The 20,626-nt window shown below is 33.2% G+C and overlaps 2 protein-coding genes across 2 annotated transcripts; both read right to left on the bottom strand.

Moving 5' to 3' along the window:
• Positions 1-3,562: 3,562 nt before the first annotated feature.
• On the bottom strand, positions 3,563-7,596 carry LOC140818413 (protein NDL1-like). The gene is made up of 11 exons (XM_073178353.1): positions 7,262-7,596; positions 5,912-6,011; positions 5,691-5,788; positions 5,451-5,539; positions 5,285-5,345; positions 5,118-5,204; positions 4,893-4,970; positions 4,736-4,792; positions 4,562-4,617; positions 4,308-4,443; positions 3,563-4,101 (listed from the first exon to the last, which is right to left on the bottom strand). Exons 1-11 carry the CDS (start codon positions 7,322-7,324, stop codon positions 3,880-3,882), a joined length of 1,047 nt encoding a protein of 348 aa, XP_073034454.1. The 5' UTR covers positions 7,325-7,596; the 3' UTR covers positions 3,563-3,879.
• Positions 7,597-9,581: 1,985 nt separating this feature from the next.
• LOC140818135 (uncharacterized) lies at positions 9,582-19,968 on the bottom strand. Its single transcript, XM_073177994.1, has 10 exons — positions 19,570-19,968; positions 19,333-19,455; positions 16,186-16,306; positions 14,949-15,077; positions 14,137-14,246; positions 13,855-14,038; positions 12,880-13,083; positions 10,800-11,036; positions 10,464-10,668; positions 9,582-9,959 (listed from the first exon to the last, which is right to left on the bottom strand). Exons 1-10 carry the CDS (start codon positions 19,593-19,595, stop codon positions 9,865-9,867), a joined length of 1,434 nt encoding a protein of 477 aa, XP_073034095.1. The 5' UTR covers positions 19,596-19,968; the 3' UTR covers positions 9,582-9,864.
• Positions 19,969-20,626: the final 658 nt, after the last annotated feature.

Below are 20,626 nucleotides of genomic sequence, written 5' to 3'. Positions count from 1 at the left end.
TATTCAAGATTCCATGTTTGTACTGAATCCCTGTCACATTCTCGAAATGGGTGTCCTATACGGCCACACGCGTAACAGAAATCGGGCAACCTCTCATACGTGAGTATGATTATCAAGTCATCCTTTGAACCACCCATGCCGATCCGGACATACCATTTAATTGGCTTCGTGATATCTATACGCACTCGAATCCTCGCATACCTACCCATGAAATTCCCATTCTCTCCACTATCCCGGTCTTCGATAACTCCAATCTGAGATCCAAGTTTATCAATGAATTTACGATGCATGAGCGCTGGTGGGAGATTGTGGCATTGAACCCATATCGAACATTCATCGAAACTCATCGTGTGTGGTTTCTGCATACCTTGGACTTCTTTAAAGATAATCAGATCCCTAAAGAAATTCCAAGGACCGTTCCATAAAGCCCTGCGTCTATCCATGACGGACGAGAATTCTAATATGAAAAGATTATCACCTAAAATCTGCGTCTTGATGGGTTGCGATGCTTGTAGTATGCGGCCGATTTGTTGTCGAAAGGTTTCTTTATTAACCGCTTTAGATGAGATTACCTTGGCGGCCAGGCATTTGGTAATATGTGCTTCACTGCTTCTGACGTCTTCTTCTTCTAATATGAGTGAAGGTTCATCGTCGTGAGATAGTTGAATTTCCGCGACCAATCTTGCTATATCATCTGGTTCCATAATCTCTGCTTTAATGTCGATTGTCTAGGTCTCCGTAAAGCACGATAACACAGACGAAAAAACCCTACACGCCGTAGGAAGAAACCCTACATACAGTAGGAAAAAGGCGGGATCCAGTGCATGACCAATTGATATAATATCTCATACAATATATTGACATTAGAATAAATTCATAAAATTTATAAATTATTTTATGTCATCAAAATAATTTATGTGATTAAAAAAAAACATACTATAATATTCTAAAATTCAGTTGAAGAAAAAATACAAGCCTAACAAAGTTAATAATAAATGAAATTAACCACGTAAAACCAAAAAAAAAAAAAAAAAAAGTGAGTCTCATGTGAGACCGTCTCACGGATCTTAATCCGTGAGATAAGTAAACCCTATCGATATTCACAATAAAAAGTAATATTTTTAGCATAAAAAGTAATAATTTTTCATGGATGACCCAAATAAGAGATCTGTCTCACAAATACGACCCGTGAGACCGTTTCATACAAGTTTTTGCCAAAAAAAAATTAACAAATCGATTATTTCTTTAATTTGATTTGTCTTTATTTTAAAATCTTAATAAATAATATTCAATATCAGCGAACAATTTTTTCCAAGGAATGAAATCATTCAAATGTTAATTCGAAAGTATACAAATATTTTTTACACAAAAAAACTTTGAATCAATTAATTTCACTATAAGAGTTCATGCTAGATAAATAGTTAAATGACTCAAAATTACCTTAAAGTAGTTTAATAATTAATTAACTAAATAAAATGAGTCAAATTTTCATAAATAATCTAACCCATATTGGGTGATTTACATATAGGAATAAGCTATCATAATTGTCGTTATCGAATATAAACGATTATATCAATTCATTGATTTACAAATTTTTTTAAAATGATGATGTTGCAGTCTCACTACCACACATTTATAATTTTTATTCAATAATCTATATAGTTTATCATTGAACATCAATTCACTATAGTGTGAAATAATATTTCATGCTTATTTAAAAACATTAACAATCAATATATGATTTGAATCAGCATGTCAATATTTTTTTTATATTTAAATCTTAGATCTTTAATAATCTTATTTAGGAATATTGACAGTTTTATATATTTATATCGATATTTTTTAAGAAATTATAATGAATTTCTCTATTTATAAGATCCTCAAAAATTCATTCAATCAAAAAGATAATCAATATTCTTCAAAATTTACTAAATCTTGGATCTTAAAGTAATAATTTGCATTAACGTCATCAAATTTTGCATCTTTTGATCAATATTTCTTTATAATATTGAAACACTTTGACATTTGATGTTTTATTTCAATAAATATTTATAGATTTCAGATCTCATATTATAAATTATGATACTTTATGGACATCAATATATAAATAACTATAATTGTGCAACTTCTAGAACACCAACTAATATCTCACAAAATTGAATATCGACAACATGTACTTTTCAGGACTATCAACACAACGAGACTTATCTTTTTTTCTCAATTGGTTAAAAATCGTACCGATAATGTGTTCTAAGAAATCATAATTAAAAAAATATAGTTGAATAGAGAGAATTCATATAATTTATATAAATCAAATGTCTTACACTATATAAATTATATCATTTCTAACACATAAGTGAGACACGTTCGAATACATTGAATACATCATATTACACGTATATGATTAAATATTTATCGAATGTGACATTATATCTAAACAATTTTGAACATAATGATATTTGGATATAGTAAACAAACGTAGAAATAGATCAAATATTTGGATATCATAGGTCAGAATCAATATATTTCCGAATTGATTTAGGGAATAGGGCCAAAAATTCTTTAATTTCTTCCTCTTTTCAAACTATTTACTATTTTGTTTACTTGGCTGCTTAAGACTTTGCGCGTACAAGAACAGGATTGGTGGCATTTTACCAAAACTAAGGTAGAAAAACTAAAAAAAATGATTATTTATTTTTCTTTACAAATTTATATAAAAAAAATTGTAAAAAAAAAATCAATAATCATTTTTTAAAACATTTGCAAATACTACTTAAGAAACAAACATTCTCGTAGAATTCATAAAAATTGAATTTTGAATTTTTCTTTTTTGATCAAAGGCAGTATGTAAGAAAACATGAGAAGATATGTAAAATAATGAAAACTTGGCACTTAAACAAAAATAAATTACGATAAAACTAAAAATAACTAGTTTTACGAATAATATTTTTTTATTTTTATGTATATACTTTTCTACATTTATGGGTATTAGTAGATTAAATTATAATTTTTTACAATATGAGAATAGAAAAATGAGATAATCAATGGATGACATTACAGTCAATTTAATTATCACATACTATCGAAATAATGCGTGATCGGTGGCTTGATGTAAGCTAGCACTTTTAAACAAACAAACAAACAAATAAAACAATTGTTTTTCTTATGGTCTCTCACTATATTTGTACACAAGTCTTTATATGGAAGTGGGAAAAAAAATAGTTATTTATAAATTTATATTCTACAGTTGAATACAGCTGATGAAAATCAGACAGGCCAGCCCACAAGAGTTGAGAAAGTCATATTTCTGTATTTCATCAGTGACCACCCCACCCATAAAACTAATTTTTCAAGCGTGGTTTGTAGGATATTGTGTTAGTTGCTACAAGTCCGCACTCAATGAGTAGAGGCAATGAATAATCTTCCAATGTCATATACAATAAAATGAAATCTAAAGAACCCAAGAAAATTTTGTGGTTTGCATGTGCAAGTTCTTTATCATATATATATCTAAAGATCTATTTTTAGAAGAAAATTGAAAATTCAATAGAGAAGTATATATGGTCTCAATGATTGAGCAAAAAAGAGTCACCATCTCATTTGCTCTGTATTTATTTTTTTATTGCTTTGCTGTCATCATAAATGTCAAGTCACATTTACACATCATACAAACAAATCAAGACTGCCTACAAATGAACGAATGATCCCACAAAATTCCCCACTCCCCAACCTTTATGTTCAATAAAGAATTTTGTCTCTATCTATAGCAACGATATCTACCCTACTTAATTACTTGAGCAACAGTAGTAGCATGTGGCAAATGAGTGAAAAAAAGAACTATCTTACCTCCAATTTACAGGGGTGAGAACCAAACTAATATTATCTTTGCGACGACAGACGAGTCTTGATCGGTTTTAGTTTCAATCCCATGCTTTCCGGAGAGAGGAGTTCAGGTGCAATACAGGATGGGCTCAATGGACTTCTAGGACTGCCACTGAATTGACTCGGCCGGTACAGACCGTATCCTGTGAGAAAATATTCCATGGGAACTAGCATTGCATGTGGTTGCTCCTCAGTCACCATTGATCCACATGCTTGTACCTGTAAAATAAATGTCAATTCATTCTCCCATGAGCACAGGAGGTCTGAGTGATGCCATGATTTGATATCTATCATACAAAGGAGCTCAATATTTCTGACAAAGATTTCTGACAAAGATGTTCAGATTTAGTGGAATAGATGGGAATTGATATTTTTCATCTAACTTTTAAAATGCGTATCTTTACACATAATTGGTAAATTGCTACCTCAACCAAAGCACTATATCTTCTGTCTAGTTTCGTGGTCATATAGAGGGACTCCGTATGAAAAGGAGAATTATCGCCAACAAATATCAGGGTTCGACATTTCAGTGTCTTCAACCCATCTGTGAGATCAGGTCTCCTGTTAATATTGAAAAGACGAAAAGTTCAACTATTTCAGAATCTAAACAAGACAAGACAAACATTCAGCCATGAAGAAAACGAAGAGTACGAGAAGCTAAAACCTTGAGCATCATTACCTATCTATAGCTTGAAGGAACCGCAACACATTTATGCTCTGCCTCTCATCAAGTAGCTGGAAAATAAAAAAACTCACAATCGTCACATTTTAAAACTCTAGAAAACAGTGATTTAAAGAAAACATGTAAAGCAGTAGGCTTGGGGCCAAAGATAACAGAAATTAGAGTACTCACTCTCCTGCAAGCTTGAACTATGTCTGATTCTGGAACATCGGCACCACCACGAACTTCCTGATACAAACAAAAGCAAATAATGGGGTTAAAAGAAAAAATATAAGTGCATTGAAGGGGTTAGCAGAGCGGCATTGGGTGAACAGAAACATTAATATACCTTGCTGAAGTAACGGTGAAGCAAGAATTCCTTCAGCAGACCACACATTCCATAATAATACAGCAAATTTGACATCACCTGCATAATTCATTATATTTGGACATTGATATCTAACTTGACATACAAATTGTCAAAACTGACCTGCATAATTCATTATATTTGGACATTGATATCTAACTTGACATACAAATTGTCAAAATTGATGGATAAAATAATAAATGAGACCTTATTACGTAGCCATTCTGTCCAAGACGGTGCTTTGCACAGAGGAGAAACAAGGATCAAACCAAGAACCCGCTCTCTAAATTTCATCTGGTAACATAAACCTCTATAAGTCACACAACAAAGATAAATTCAAGCATAATAGTAAAACTGTTAAAACTAAAACATACTGCAAACAATGTGAGGACATAAGCTCCAGCCATTACACCCATACACATAACTGCACCAAGCCTGAACAAAATAAAAACTTGCAGATTAGAAGCATATGGCTGATGACAAAATAAGCTCTCAAGTAGTGATGGTTGTCAATTGAAATAAATGCAGTCACTTGGTTACCTGAAATAGTTGAGCACTTCAAGAATTTGATCAGCTAAGTCGTCAACAGAAGGCACAGGATCATCAGAACAAACTGCAGCAGCACCCAACTGCAAGAACTCTTACCAGAGTCCCATTTAAACTTTCTGTGAGTAATACTGTTTGGAATCACTATAAATACACAAAAAGTTCAAAAATGTACTGCAAGAGGCAGGAGAAAATCTACTATGAAAGCCTACAACATTTGGCCGATTTACAAACCTCATGCCCAGGAGGACTGATGTGGTAAACACAGAAATTGTGAAGCAACAAAGTTGCAGCTTCAGGACAAAAGAACAATCCTTGAAAACAAGACATATCTGCCAATAAATATAGATTCAAGCACAATATATTATTAAATTGCAGACAGAAATGAATTATGAACACATAGATCTGAACAATAGAATGTTAAACAATGAATACATAGCAAACTCATCACTCACGATTTAAAGCTAAATCAGGATAAGTGACCAGAGCTGGTTTGTCTTGGTCTCCATAAACTATAACAGATACAGGACCATGGCCAGTTCGCACAATATGTTCCTGAGTCAAGAATATACATAACAGATAGTAAGCAATGCTTTACAATCACTACAAGTTTAAATCTTGACATGTAGGAAAATCAAGTGACCATTTATTCTTTTTCCTAAAACATAAAATTAGCTATGTACTAAGAATCATCTCTTAAGTTTTTATATCCATCAAGTGAAGGAAATGACCAGCATTTAAAAGAAACTATTTCATCCGAGGGCAGAGTTAACCATGTAGGAAACAAAAATTTTCCATTTCCCAATCATTCAAGACTTAAAAGTACGCTAAAGAATGAGTAGTCTAATGCTGAAAAGTAATGAAAATGATAAGATGATGGTAACTTCCGACAATAGCAAAAGAAACAAAATAGATAGAGTAATAACCAAGCTGTACTTGCCCAAATAGTTCAACAAAGAATGTGACAGGTGTCACAAGATGTTCTAGATGATTAAACAGTTTTAACTACTGCTATAGAAGAATAAAAAAAGAAACAAGGGTCACGATAGCCAATAGAATCTAGTCCTGATTTCCAACAAAGCATCTTGCAACCAGTAATTTCTAAACCTATTCAATTGGAAAAATATCTACTTAATTTCAAGATATATATAATCAAATGCTTATGGATAATAAATGTCTTCAGCTAACACAAGCTAATAATAACATTAGGCTACGCTCTCAAAATCAAGAAATATCAGCGAACACAAGCTAATAATGACATTAGGCTACGCTCTCAAAATCAAGAAATAAATCTGATAAAAACAGCTGTCATGATCAGCATTCATCATTTACATTTCAAGTAATAAAAACAAAGACAATATCGCCGAAAAGTTTCGAAATAAATGAGCTCAAAAATAGAGAAGATAAAGAAACTTGAACAACTGATTTCCAAAAGAATCACATTCATTTCCAGAATAGTCAGGACCACTTTACAGATAAACAAGAGCAATATGAATGAAGAAAAGACAACTTTTTTCAACCATGACAGAATTCATATGGCCGGAGGCAGACATCAGAATCAGATTCACAAGATCAACAAGCAGATCTAAAGTCACAAAAACCATGTAGCAAAAATGAATTCCTTACCAAGAATAAAAAAAAATTCCCAAAAAAAGAACCAAGTAAAAAAAAAGCAAGATTACAAAAATGCCGACACGAAAAAACGGCCTGCGACGGAGAATAAGGAATCCCAAATCACAAACCAACAGAAAGAAACCACGTAACGCATTCAACCCAAAGCCGGACCAAACAAACAAAAAAGCAACCTTCCCGCCGAGATAAATGGTTTCCACATCGAGGCAAACGGAATAGCCGCTAAATTCAGCCATCGCCGCAGCCTCCTCCCCTTCAGAAAGCACAAGCCACGCACGCAGCAATCTCCCTCTCCCTATTCGTTCCTCCCCCGAATTCTTTCTCGCAAAAACATGCAAGAAATCAACACTTACATATACACACACACATTTATTATACGTATCGAGAAATCCTCGCGCTTTTTAATGGCTTATACACGAAGCGATCCTCTCCCCTTTCATCTCTCTACAAAAAATTCTCTGAAATTAATTTCCCACCGACGCTTTGTTTCTCTGTATTTTCTTTCTACATAATAAAGAAAACAAATAAATTATAATGGAAAAAAAAATAATGTGTTGGGGGGGCATTTGTGTAATATGACGATATAACGGCTTCTTTGACAGCCCGTGAACGGAACTCTGGTCAAAGAATTTAACCGCAGTTAACAGCCGACAAATTTGACGGAATATTCTGACACCTGTCCTAATTTGTCGTCTCCCCTACAACGGCCACATACTTTTTGCATCTTTCTTAAGCGTGCATTGAATAATAACTATCTACGTTATAAATTTTTTTCATTAATTTTTTTTTTTTTTTTGTGTTGCTAAGGAGTTTTACGTTTGTTATAATTGAGTTTTCTACTCGAAATTTTAAAATTTGGGAAATTTTAAATTTTTGATACTAGAAAAACTAAAAGAAATTGATATTTTTTATTAAGAGAAAATTACATTTTGTCGATGTATGTTTGATTATTTTGGATTTTGGTCTATTAAATTATTAAATTTCAGTATTATTCGTGTAACTTTTGATTTTTGATAATTTTATTTATTTCTCATCAGAAATATTTATATGATATTATGCAAGTCAGTGTCGCATCAGTACAACATTGATGAAACATGTCATCACGTCTCAAAGAAAACTATTAAAAAAAAGAATTAATATTGAAATTTGACAACTTAAAATAATTAAAATTTGATTATATAAATAACAAAAATGCGAAGATATAAATGTGTCGAATCAAAAATGCAATTTTCCTATAAAACTAATAAATTTTGTGATGGTTTTTTTCCCCTTTATTTTTAAATGATTTTACCCAATAGCATATGACTTTACTCAATTGGAATTTAAAATAATTGGACTTTTTGGACAGCTTAATAGAATATATTTTTCAAGGTAACATGAATTTCTTTAATTTTGAAATATATTATTAGAGATTGAACGAGTTTACGAACTCGATTCACAGAAGCCAACTCGAACAAAATAGCTCGATTAGAATAATTTAGTCCAACTCAACTCATTTTTATTGAAAACTAGCATAAAATATTTGTTTGTGTTCAATGATCTAACCTCATTGACCATGCAATATTAGACATAAACTCTACATAAAATTCAAGTGGAATACATGTATTCTATATTCAAGACATGATCGATATCTTACAATAACTTAGGAATAATGACATCCATGATTACATATGCATGCATACATGTGTTTGCATGTATTGTATTTTAATTATATTTAAAATTTTCACATTTATCATGCCCTTACAACGTTTTAAAATAAAATTCGAGGGTCAAAATTATATTTTCAATTTACAATATTCGTGCTCTAATTTGAATGGAAAAATGATGACGTGTAACCAAAAATAGATAACATGAAGACGAGCATTACTGTGACATACAGTCTCACATCAACATTCTCGTTACTAAAATAAAATAGTTCAAAATATACAAGTTATTGGATTTATATCGTGATTGGATCGATAACATGACAAAAAATGAAAAATATACGAGTTACATGACCAAAAATATAATTTACTCAGCATTGGGACAACATACACTTTGATGGACATAAAAAATAAACAAATCTAAAAGTATATTGTTTAACAAAAGAATAGAGATTAATAGAATAATAACATGTCAAAAGGTTGACTGACAAATATTAATGCAGATTGGATGAAATTTGTATTATTATATGAGGTAAGCAGGTAACTAAAATTTAATATGATCATTAGTCCTCACGAACATGGCAGGTGACAAAAGAAACTTCCAATGAATGTATGGTATTTGGATCTGATCCCATGATAACCAATCAAACACTAAACAACTGCATTTTAATAAGATTTTACCTAAACGACAACATACAACATGTAAAAAAGACAGAAACTTGCTTGTATCTCTCTCTATGTTTGACTAAACATATTGGTAATATACTTTTTATTTATAGTCATTCAAATCAAATAAATGAAAATCAATTTTATCGGGAAAAGTAAGCGAGATGAGAAGAATTAATGAATCTATAGCAAAGTTACCAAAACTATTTCATTACTTGTTCATGTAAGCACCCTCAACTTCACACTTGTCCAGAATCTCATGTAACCAGGAAAAATATAGTGTGATGTAGCACAACCACATAGGCACGAAGCTAAAGGCAAAAGTCGAAAGAAAAACGATGACCGACGAATTCGTCTATACAATATATCTAAAGTTTGAATATCGGGGTAAGATGAGGTAAATCACTTCGAAGCCAGAAGTCACTGGAACCATTCGAAAATAGTTGTGATTCACATTATTTGGCTATCTACCCTTCCTCCCAGTCGATGTCATCGTCTTCATCATCTTCAAAAGCTTCTGCTTCTACATTTAAGTCAACTTTGTAATGAACAGATGTGCTACCTGAGACAAAGCATTAAGTCACATGCTGTCAAAGGTTCGTCAAAATAACAATAGGAGAAAATTACAAATTTCTTTGGGGTTTGGCCTAGTTTTACTATATTGCGGTTTGAGAGTTTGTGAAGAGACATTGTTCAGAAAATAGGAGCAGACAACTCAGAAAGGGATATTGACTTTCTTACCAGAACCAAGAAACTTCACAATTAAGTCCCAAAATAATCCTATGAATGTATTATTATTTACAAAAAGATGGCACTTTTAGATTGTTTATCTAAAGTCTTCAGCGAGCAATAAAAGTAAGTTCCTCAAGGAATAGGATCGACAGTTAAACTGTGTCAGCATCTAGTTCGCTTAGAATATTGGTAAATTCTTTCTTTAGCGCGTCCTGCCTATGTTCCTCTTAATATTCTAAATGACCGGAAAATCCAATTCTACTTGCTATATAAATACTATTACTCTATAAAAATTTGTAAAAAGATAAAAGGGAAAGAGTACGATGATATTTACCTGTAGAAGGGGCGGCCTCCTCCCATTCAACATCTTCTCCTTCATAATCATCACGTTTCGACTTGACGCCGACTTGGCGCTCACTGAGTGTTGAAGATACTTGTGCGGAGGTAGTAGCATTAGGTGATTCCTGTGTCTTGGCCATTTCCTCTTGATCTCGTTGGCGCTGAAGTATAGCAGCATAATAAGCTTTCACATATTCATCCTGGCAAAACAAAATGTATATTTCAGAGATAAAAATTCAACACCAGTATAAAATTTAAGAACAAACCCCATGTGAAAATTTTAAAAAAATCTCAATGAAAATCGATAAAACTTGTAAAAGCCAGATCGCACCTGAATATTCTTTGCTTCGTTATTTACAATTGTGGATTTTTTGTCATCCGAAAGTTCCCATTCGACCGATGACTTGCCACCCATATTTGCCTCTGGCTTGGTCTCTCCAAGTTGCTCTTTCGTATAATTCATTCCTTCCTTGATCATCCATGGTGGCAAAATTTTCACAGGTGTATTTGTATTAATTGATTTTATATTTTCTCCTTTCTCATCTTCTCCACTGAAAGCAACTTCAACCTGCAATACCCAAGCTTTGAGATATCCGTACATTAGTTCCTTTTGTAATGTTTATACTGCTCAGGCAAATGAGAAAAAATCATGGTTCAGGCTTATAGTATGCAGAGTAGATTGAGTAGGTTGATCAGGCTAGAAATCCTTGTATGCCTCAAGTGCCATATTTTTTAGGAGTTCTTAACATTGCCACTCAGAAATACAAAGAACAGCAGTACAAATATTGCAATGATCATCCCTTTCAGCCTACAGTAGTTGCAACTTAGAATCACAGTTATTAGTTTAAGCAGGGGTATGAGTAGGGCGATAAAACCAATAATATCATGTCAGCCTATCATCTATGGTTGGTCCTTTTTATATCCAAATTCGGTAATTGAACAAAATCTCTTTTGAATGATATCTAATCCTTGGTGAAGATACAGAGTCACACCCCTACAGGCACTCCAACCTGTGGTACAACCAAAGTCATTGTCCAACCTACTGGTTTTCCAACCCAGAATCACATATGCTTCAGTTATATTGTAGAATGACGAGAGTTTAGATGGGAAGATTATGTGCAATTGATAATCCCATGTTTGGTCTGTTTTTGAAGCTGACATAAATTATTTTAAAGCATGTGGTCACACATCCGAGTAATAGACAATCCTAAAACTATATGGACCTATCACATGCTACAGCCTGAACAATTTTCTGTACCACTGACCATCCTCCTCCCCCTCTCTGTTTAAATAGGTTAAATAAATCTGGGATGGGTTATTCTTAGATTTACACACGTATATAGATGGAGACATGTGTGTTGTTTGCAGGTGACACCACTGCATGAGAGTTTGCGAATTGCGGCTTTTAAGGAAGAGATTTATGCTGGAAGAAGTAATCATTGTGATGGAACCGACTGTTACGGGACAAAAGGGATGAGAAGGCAATAGAAAGAGATCAGACGAATACGAACGATATAAAAAAAAGAAAGAGATAAAGGACAAGGAAATAAAAAGTAAGAGCAGAATATAATCACAATTAATCCTGAATAACCAAATGCCTAAAGAGGTTCCCATGGATTTATATTTCTATTATTGATTATTCTTCATAAATATATTTCATTACCTAGCGATCCAATTAATTCTGTCTCAGGTAAATTAGCTATTTTTGACAATAATCAATAGGTTAAAATATGAACAAATAGGAATCTAGCTTATCAGAGCTCTTTAATGCAAGATTTGGATTCATAAGTACTAAGATTTGTCATGCAAATAGATACAGTGTTGCATCTTGAAAAGGATTTGGTGTACCAGGATAATTGACAAGATTAGTGTTAGGGTTGTCAACCGAAATCTGTAAATCCGACCATCTAGTCATAAGCATTAAATCCCATCCAATTGAATCCGGACCAATAAAACCCAATTTATATCCAGACAGGGTATTTTCTAATCCAGGTAAGTGGTCTGACTCTTGTCACCAATTACAAGAGTTAACAGATAATTTTAAATCCAGGTAAGTGGTCTGACTCTTGTCACCAATTACAAGAGTTAACAGATAATTTTTTGAATATTTTTTTATGTTTCCTCCAAATTTATACACTTACAATAATAAAAAGAAACAGGGCTAAGCCAAACCCAACTCGATGTATACCAATTTTTAACAAAGTGTGATATTCTTTTATATCATTTGGACCCGGTATAAGGTAGGGGGGCAAGAGTTGGCTTGAAATCCGGTTCAACCGATATGTTTACACCCATAATTAGCATAATGCCGACAATGGTTCCTTACTTCCAAATATTACAACTCCTAATACTTTCAACAACCAAAAAAAACTTCGTGCAAGTGAGCAAAATAAGGTACTACAGAAAGTAACCTTAGTCTCCCCAACATAAGGCATAGGAGTTCCACCAAACCCAAGACCTTGAGAAGATTTAGATGGATCATTGGAATTAAGGTCTCCATTTCCAGAACGGCCAGCGGCATTTGCTCGAAGTTCCCAGGCTTGAAGACTTCCAAATTCAGGAATAGGTAAATCCTTAACTCTTCCAAGTTGATCAATCAGTGGTTTTAGTTGATCCTGTACTCCAGCAAACTTTCTTAGTTTAACTAAAAACCAAGTGTATGGAGCACAACAGTAAAATTTCACAAGACCTGACAAGAGAGAAACAAAGGTTTTTTGTACATTCTTTAAGATCATACTCGAAATACCTTTTTCTATTGTGTAGTTTTCAAGAGAATGATAACTATCTGAAAATTGTACCCAGAAGAGTCCAGTTACATTAGCTATTTTTCATAAGGTTGCAATGCTTTTGATGGCAAGCCCCTGCTAAAACAGTTCACAAGCACTTAATCTTAAACTAGAACCTATAAACAGACTGGGCTAAATGTGCAGCTCATTAAATATGCCATAACAGAAATAAACAAGTTGTACAGAAGATATAATGGTGGTATGCCATAATTGCAAAATGCAGAGCATCAGTAGACTAGATTTTCGATTAAATAAACAAAAAACTGAGTAAGTTTCCAGCACCTTAATAATAAAAAGGAACAAATAATATGCCAAGTGTACTGGTTAAGAGTTGGGTACTTTGTTTGCAGCATGCTTAGAAACTCCATAGGGGTGTCCATTGCAATCACAAATTTGAATCAACGAGGATAGTTTATCACCCTATGCAAACTTTAATCCTTATAAAAAATAAATAATTTTGGTTTTTATAAAAATGCCACATGTACTTTGGAAGTTTCATAGCACTAGGAAGAGTTCGTGATTCTTCATTTTGTTATACACATACTCAGGAAGGTTGAGTGATGCCAACACGGATACAATATAAATTAGAAGAGAACAAACCTCCATATTTGTTAGCAAGTCTTTTAATTTTTCATGGCGACGTCTTCTGGCATTATCATCTGTATCTCCTAATTCTTGAGCAGTTAACTTGTCGCTCTCAGCCACTAGAACTCCATTGCAACTTTCACAGTGAAAGTACTCATCATATGGAGTAATCAACCGAAGTGCGTCAAGGGCCGTATATCTAGAGTTTTATTTCAGACATAAACAATCAAATTATTCTAAAAAAACATTGCTTAAAGGCTACAACAAAAAAAAAGGGGAGGGAAAGAGAGAAAGAACCTCTTACTGCAGTTTGGGCATATATACTCCTGCACCGTATTCTTGCTTTCCAGTTCATCTTTTAGCTTTTTTTTCATGCGATGTAATCTATACCTCACCACATCATATATCTGGAAGTAACACAATTATTTTAATACCAACTCAAATTAAAGTGTAGATGCACCCGTGACAGCCTATTTATACATGAAACATCATGCTAAACTTAGTGGCATGAAAAAATAGGCAGATTGCAGATAAAAAATACTCTGAAACAATACTGACGATCGACTAGGCTGAAAGTAATATCAGTACAAAAATATTCGATTTAACATCTAATAGTTTTCATGAAATGCAAGACAACAGAAACTTTAACACAAAAGGTTAATGCTTCTGGGAAAAGAAAGTGAATTTGAAATACCATATTTCATGAAGTACTAACAATCAGAAACATTTAAAAAAAGGTGAGCATTGGCCACATATAGCGATCATGCAATATTCTCATGAATTAACTTACAAATAAATGAATCCTTCCAAACAATAATACAGTGTATATCAGCAATGTAATATACATTATAACATTCATTGCGAATCTATTGTCTCTGAAAAATAGTTTGGGACAAGAAAGTGTACTAATAACTACCTTTATTAAAATAAATAGTTCGACACAATGTCTTGATTCTTTAAAAATATCAAATTAAATGTTCATACTTTTTTCTCTGAATAATATCAAGTTGATTCATACAAATAAAAAATGAGTGCATACTACAAATAATATCAGTTTATTACAATTTTCAATATATCTTCTAGTTATGAAGGCTTCAGAAGCTAAAAACCTGTGCATAATCAAGACAACAATATGAGTGTGTATGCATCTTAAGCTTTTCATCGCCTTCTCGCCCATTATGCTGACTGTCACCAGTGGCAGCCACCGCGGCATTGTAAATTTTTGCACCTTTAGCAGTCTACCAAATATCAAAGAGATATTAGTTTGAAGCAATACCCTAAACAAAATACAAAAAAGAACTGCAAATGAACATCCGGTGACCAACTCTACAATTCCAGTTTCAGAGACAAATAATATATCCTATAAAAAAGGGCATTTATTCACAAAATATGGAAAGCAATCCTAGGTACTCAGAAAGGTAAAAGAAAAGAAAAAAAGGATAAATAAGACCAAACCATGTTGACTTAGAGATTACTTCAGAATACAGGCTAGAAAACAAATGGCTTTCAGAATATAATTCATAGACAACTGTTAACAGGTCAAAGAGAGAGTAAACCAGCTATTTTGATGTAATCAGACAAGTATGAATGGTTAATCATTGGTGTGATCCAATCCATAAAAAATGATCAGTCTCATTTCATGGAAGACATTTTTTATTTTTTGGAGGGAAAAAAAACTTTTTCCTAATTCTTCTCCATATCTACCAGAGATATTTATCCACCAAGTCCCATTCACCCTCAAGTATCCCTCTTTACCTAGATGAAGTGAACTTCAATAACCTAGAGCAACAAGTACGTGCATTCATAGAAATGATTTCAAGAAAGAAAACCAAATATATAAGGCCAATTACATGATTCTTATTTGGCATATTGGATTAACACCTACTTAAAGAGAACTATTGGCTCTAATATGGACATATATATTCTAAATAGTGGTCAATTATTCTGGTCCTTCTCAATTAAGTTTTCCAACTGTATCTCGAAGCACCACATAAGTAAGTGCAATCACCATCTCTCTTCTATGCACGTGTACAAAAAAAATGGCCACACATGAATAAAGCTACATGAATCTACAAGGGAACATAACCAATAATCAGATATATGTATAACCAATAATCAGATATATGTGAGAATAAATACATACACACATTTGCGAGATTGTGTGAGCATAATGTGGGGGATATAATCTCTCCATATAAAAAAAAGGCCAAAAACCTAGGGAGGGAAAAAATAAAATAAAAGCTGAAGAATGAGATTTAGCAATCACAAAAGGATGGAACAAATAAAGAAAAAATAATGGCAGAGAGAGGATGAATTTGACCATAAAACTCAACCAGCAAATCTAACCTCCTTGCGATGATCACGAGTGACAAGTTTTTCTTCTTCAAAAAATCTTAGAGTTCGCCGAAGTTGCTTTGTGTGAAGCTTCAAGTCCTTGGCCAAATCTTCTTCCCTTACCCACTGACGTCTGAAACAAACAACAAACATGATGTTGAATACACATCAAGATGCCGTTCAGGTATAGAAGTCACATCCATAGTTGTCAAAAGCGTGCATTAATGCGCTTAGGTGTCCTGGAACTTAAAGCGCAAAGCGAAGTGCACGCTTTATTAAAAAGATAAAAATAAAATCAATTTATTTTAAAAAATATGAAATATATCAAATATTAAATCATCATCATTTTCATCTTCCAAGTATCAAAATATTAAAATGTGATGACAAAAGCAAAGGCAATGTAGGGGCAGAGGGTGGGGCATAGGCAACAAGATATTTGGGTTTCCCCTGCTCTAGTTTTTAATAAATAGAGGTTATCCTCTGTCAGATTTTTTAAAATAATAATAAAAAAAACTATTTTATCTATGAAGCGCAAAAAGCGCACGCTTCATGGAAGCCGTGCGCTTTGGAGCGCAGTGAAGCGCACAGCCTTCAGTACGCTTTGTGCTTTTGACAACTATCGTCACAACTTACAAAAGACCTTATCTTGCTTTCTTTAGATGTCCAGTTAGTTTTCGTGTTTGGGTATAGTAGGGGAAATGTGCTATAACTATTTTATTTTTAGAGGAAAAGTTGAAAAGGAAGCTTAAAAGACAACTTTTACTTATAGAAAACTGCTTCTTAAGCACTTTCTTAATCAAGTTTATTAAATCAAGTTCTACTTCCAAACATCACTTTTCTTAAAAAATGTGTATTTTAAATAAGGTACCCTTGATTACATGGATTCTCTATCCAAACGCACTCTAAGCCCATTAAGATTGGCATTACCCACGCAGCTAATATACAGTAAGACAAATTGAAAAATGAGTGTCGAATTAATAAATTTTAACTGCCAAATGCCAACATCCACCAATTTCATAATCTCAATTCCAAACTCACCATTCATTTTCCCCTTGAAGGCTTGAAAAATCAGAAGACATAAGCTAGATGCAGCATAAAACAAGATCCAAGTTTGGTAAAATTTTATACAAATAACTTTGATCAAGACTTCCACTCAAATCTTTTCAAAATTTTACGACAAATTCTTTTACTAAGACAGCTAACTTTAACTTTCATGTTAAATATAAATAGACATAATAATAACACACACATGGGTGTATTACACACAAAAAAAATAACGTTACAACTAAGGGCCTTGAGTAATATGTTGTGATTCCATATGGAATTCAGTAAAGTCACAGGTGTAAGTGTTATAAAACTCCATTTAGCCATAAAACACTAAAAAACCAATTGAACACTTTAGGACTTCCAGATGAATATGGACAGTAGTTCACTAAAATATCAAATCTGAAACAGCATCAATGTCTTTATCATGCCCTTTTTAATCCATGTACACCATATAGAAACTAACAGACTAAAATAAGGTGTATATGAGTCATGGAACAGAAAGTTATATTACTTTTTTATTAGTGAATAAAATATTTTGGGGAACAAGTATTATATGACTCACAATTTTGCGAAGCAATCATATTGAATAAACCCATGGGCCAACGATTTAATGTATCTCTGGGGCGTCCAATTTAAGAGGGGGTGAAACTTGTTTCTATTTTTACATGGATAACTACTACCAGTGTTCTAAATTGTGGCCCACGCGACAGCCCGTCATCGAAAAGGTGCTAGTCGGCCAGCCTAGGCAGCCTTAGGGTGGCAGGAATCCGGCTGTAGGCATGATGAAGGAAGAAATGATACAGAACTTCGGCTGTAGGCATGAGACTCTAGGCATGATGAAGGAAGAAATTACAGGCATGATGAAGGAAGAAATGATACAGATGGGAGATTTAGGATTAGAACGTAATTATATACAAGTATATGTGGGCCAGTTAACGGGCTTGCTTACAAATGGGCTTAGTCCCCACTAAAACAAATGAAGAGTTAAAAGAATGGACTGTTTATATTAGTTCTAACACGTATGTTCACTCCAGTGAGGAAAACATCGAAATCATGAATTCTCCTACCAAGCCTAGGCGTTAGGCACGGGTCTGGCGTCCGATTAGCGTTTAGCGAATTTTAGAACCTTAACTACTAATTTATTAAGTAGAATGAAGAATTTCTCATCCAGAAAAACTAGTTTACATAATCTGAATCTGTTGATTGTCCAGTACCTACCTCTATGATCAATGATTCAATAAAAAACGAGAAGAGGTCCTTTTAGAAGGTATATAAATCAGCCATCTGTATTGATATAACTGAGGAGACAGCGATTTTAAATTATCAAAACAAATTAATATATAGCTAAATTACTATGTCTTACTGGAATGAAGTGTTAGTCGAATCACAAAGCCATGAACTCTGTATCAATTACCATATGAAGGATTGATGATGATCATAGGTTCAAGAGCTCCCTTTTAGTTTTTTTTTCCAGGAACTCCTATCCTTTAAAAGTCCTATCTCCTAGAACCTGGGACTTAAAAATTAAAAGCTAGTAAATTTTGCATGAATGGCAACTATTCCCTCCTTGAGTGAAATTTAATAGCTCTCGTCTAGCTTCATTGTTCTCCAGTGATATACGGGCTTCTTGAATAACAAACAGTATGCTCCAAGACTTATCCCACACACTACCTACTGTTAGATTTGAGTCATTTGACAAGTCCACAGTGATGGAAGGGGTACACTGTTATTCAAATTTGTAAATCTAATAGATTTTTCCATATAATTTGTGTTAGAAGTTAGCAACTTTAAATAAACATGGTATTTATACTTATTCTAGACATATAACTTGTAATTCTGATACACGTATAAACTTTTATTTGTGATGCCATGTGCCACAAGAAATACTAACACACCATAGCTCTATATGTTCTCCCTTCAAACATCCTCTTGATGAAAAGCAAGACGTTAAAGGATATTTATGGTACACAATAAAATAGTTACAAACTAAATTTTGTGAAGTAACTTGCCAATGAATAAGTACCACATAAATTATATCAATAATAAACTACACCCAAATCACTAAAAAAACACAAACTTTGGCCAAAGAAGCTAAAACAGAAGAGTAAATACCGAGTAAGAGCATCAAGAATGACCACAGCAATGCCCCTGTTGTCACTTCTTCCAGTCTTGGGCTGGTTTTCTCCTTTCGTTGTTATGTCATCATAAAATGCTCTTGCAGCAAGTTTCACCAAGCTATCGATTAATATTAACAAAGAAAAAAGATAAATGTCACCAAAACTAAGAAACAACACAAGCGAGAACAAATAATTGAACGCAATGCAATCGCAAGGTGTTCATCGCGTTTACCGATTAAATGGCTCGATGCTACCCATTATGTTCTGATTTTATAAAAGGAAAGGGTCAGAGAGCTTCAACACCACCAAATCCCACCAGCTGTTTTATGCATCAATCGATAAGTAACACACGACTCTTCCTTCAACCGAAAATAATAATTCGACTAATCAGTAACAACGAATCAGCAAAAATATAAATCTATGACAGAAACGAGACGAGCCCTAGAACGATGAGAGATGCTGCGGGGCTAGAGAAACCGGGAAGCAGCTGCAGTACTATCAAGGTGGCATCTTCTGCGGACGACACAAGCAGCCCAGACAGCGAGGGATGGAGGTGGCGACCACCCGTTGAACTACGAACGCAGGGGAAATTGAAACACCGGAGGGGAAGCACTGTTGGGCAAGTACAAAATTACAGCAGGAAATTTTTTGGGAATTTTGTGTCCAGTATTTAAAGACAATTTTTACCCATAATAAAAAAATCAATTTTTTAGGTAATATTTTATTCGAAATGAAACTTTAAAAATTATAGGAAAAAATATATCCAGATATATAATAATTCGAAAAAATATATCCAGATATATAATAATTCAAATATTTTAAAAAAAATCCTAAAATTGGATGATAATATGAAATTACCATTCCATCACAATCCTAACTCGGCCAATAAAAAATTATAAATATGTCATTTTTAGGTCAAATTGTCTTTAAATCCTCGATCCGACTAAGGTTTGGGGTCCGTCTTTGGGGAAAAAATGTCTTTTTACTTTTTGATGCAGCAAAAAAAAAAAACTTAAACTTTCTAGACTTATATGTTTTTTCATGAATGAAAATCGATACAAAACATTAAAAATATAATATTAATATGATATTTGAGTATAAACTATTTCAAATCCGATACAAAAAATTTTGATTAAAGATTAGAACAACTATATTAATATCAAAATTTATTATACGTGTTTGCGTACTAACTCGAGAAATTTTAGGTACAAAAATATTAAATCAACATATTTGTAGATAAAAGAGAATTTACAAACTCTTTATAGATACAGTACAAGTTATAAATAAGG

Source organism: Primulina eburnea, chromosome 17 (assembly GCF_022965805.1).
Source record: "Primulina eburnea isolate SZY01 chromosome 17, ASM2296580v1, whole genome shotgun sequence".
Classification (NCBI taxonomy): domain Eukaryota; kingdom Viridiplantae; phylum Streptophyta; class Magnoliopsida; order Lamiales; family Gesneriaceae; genus Primulina; species Primulina eburnea.
The sequence above is the reverse complement of the archived record's forward strand: the minus strand, read 5'-3'. Positions and strand labels throughout refer to the sequence as shown.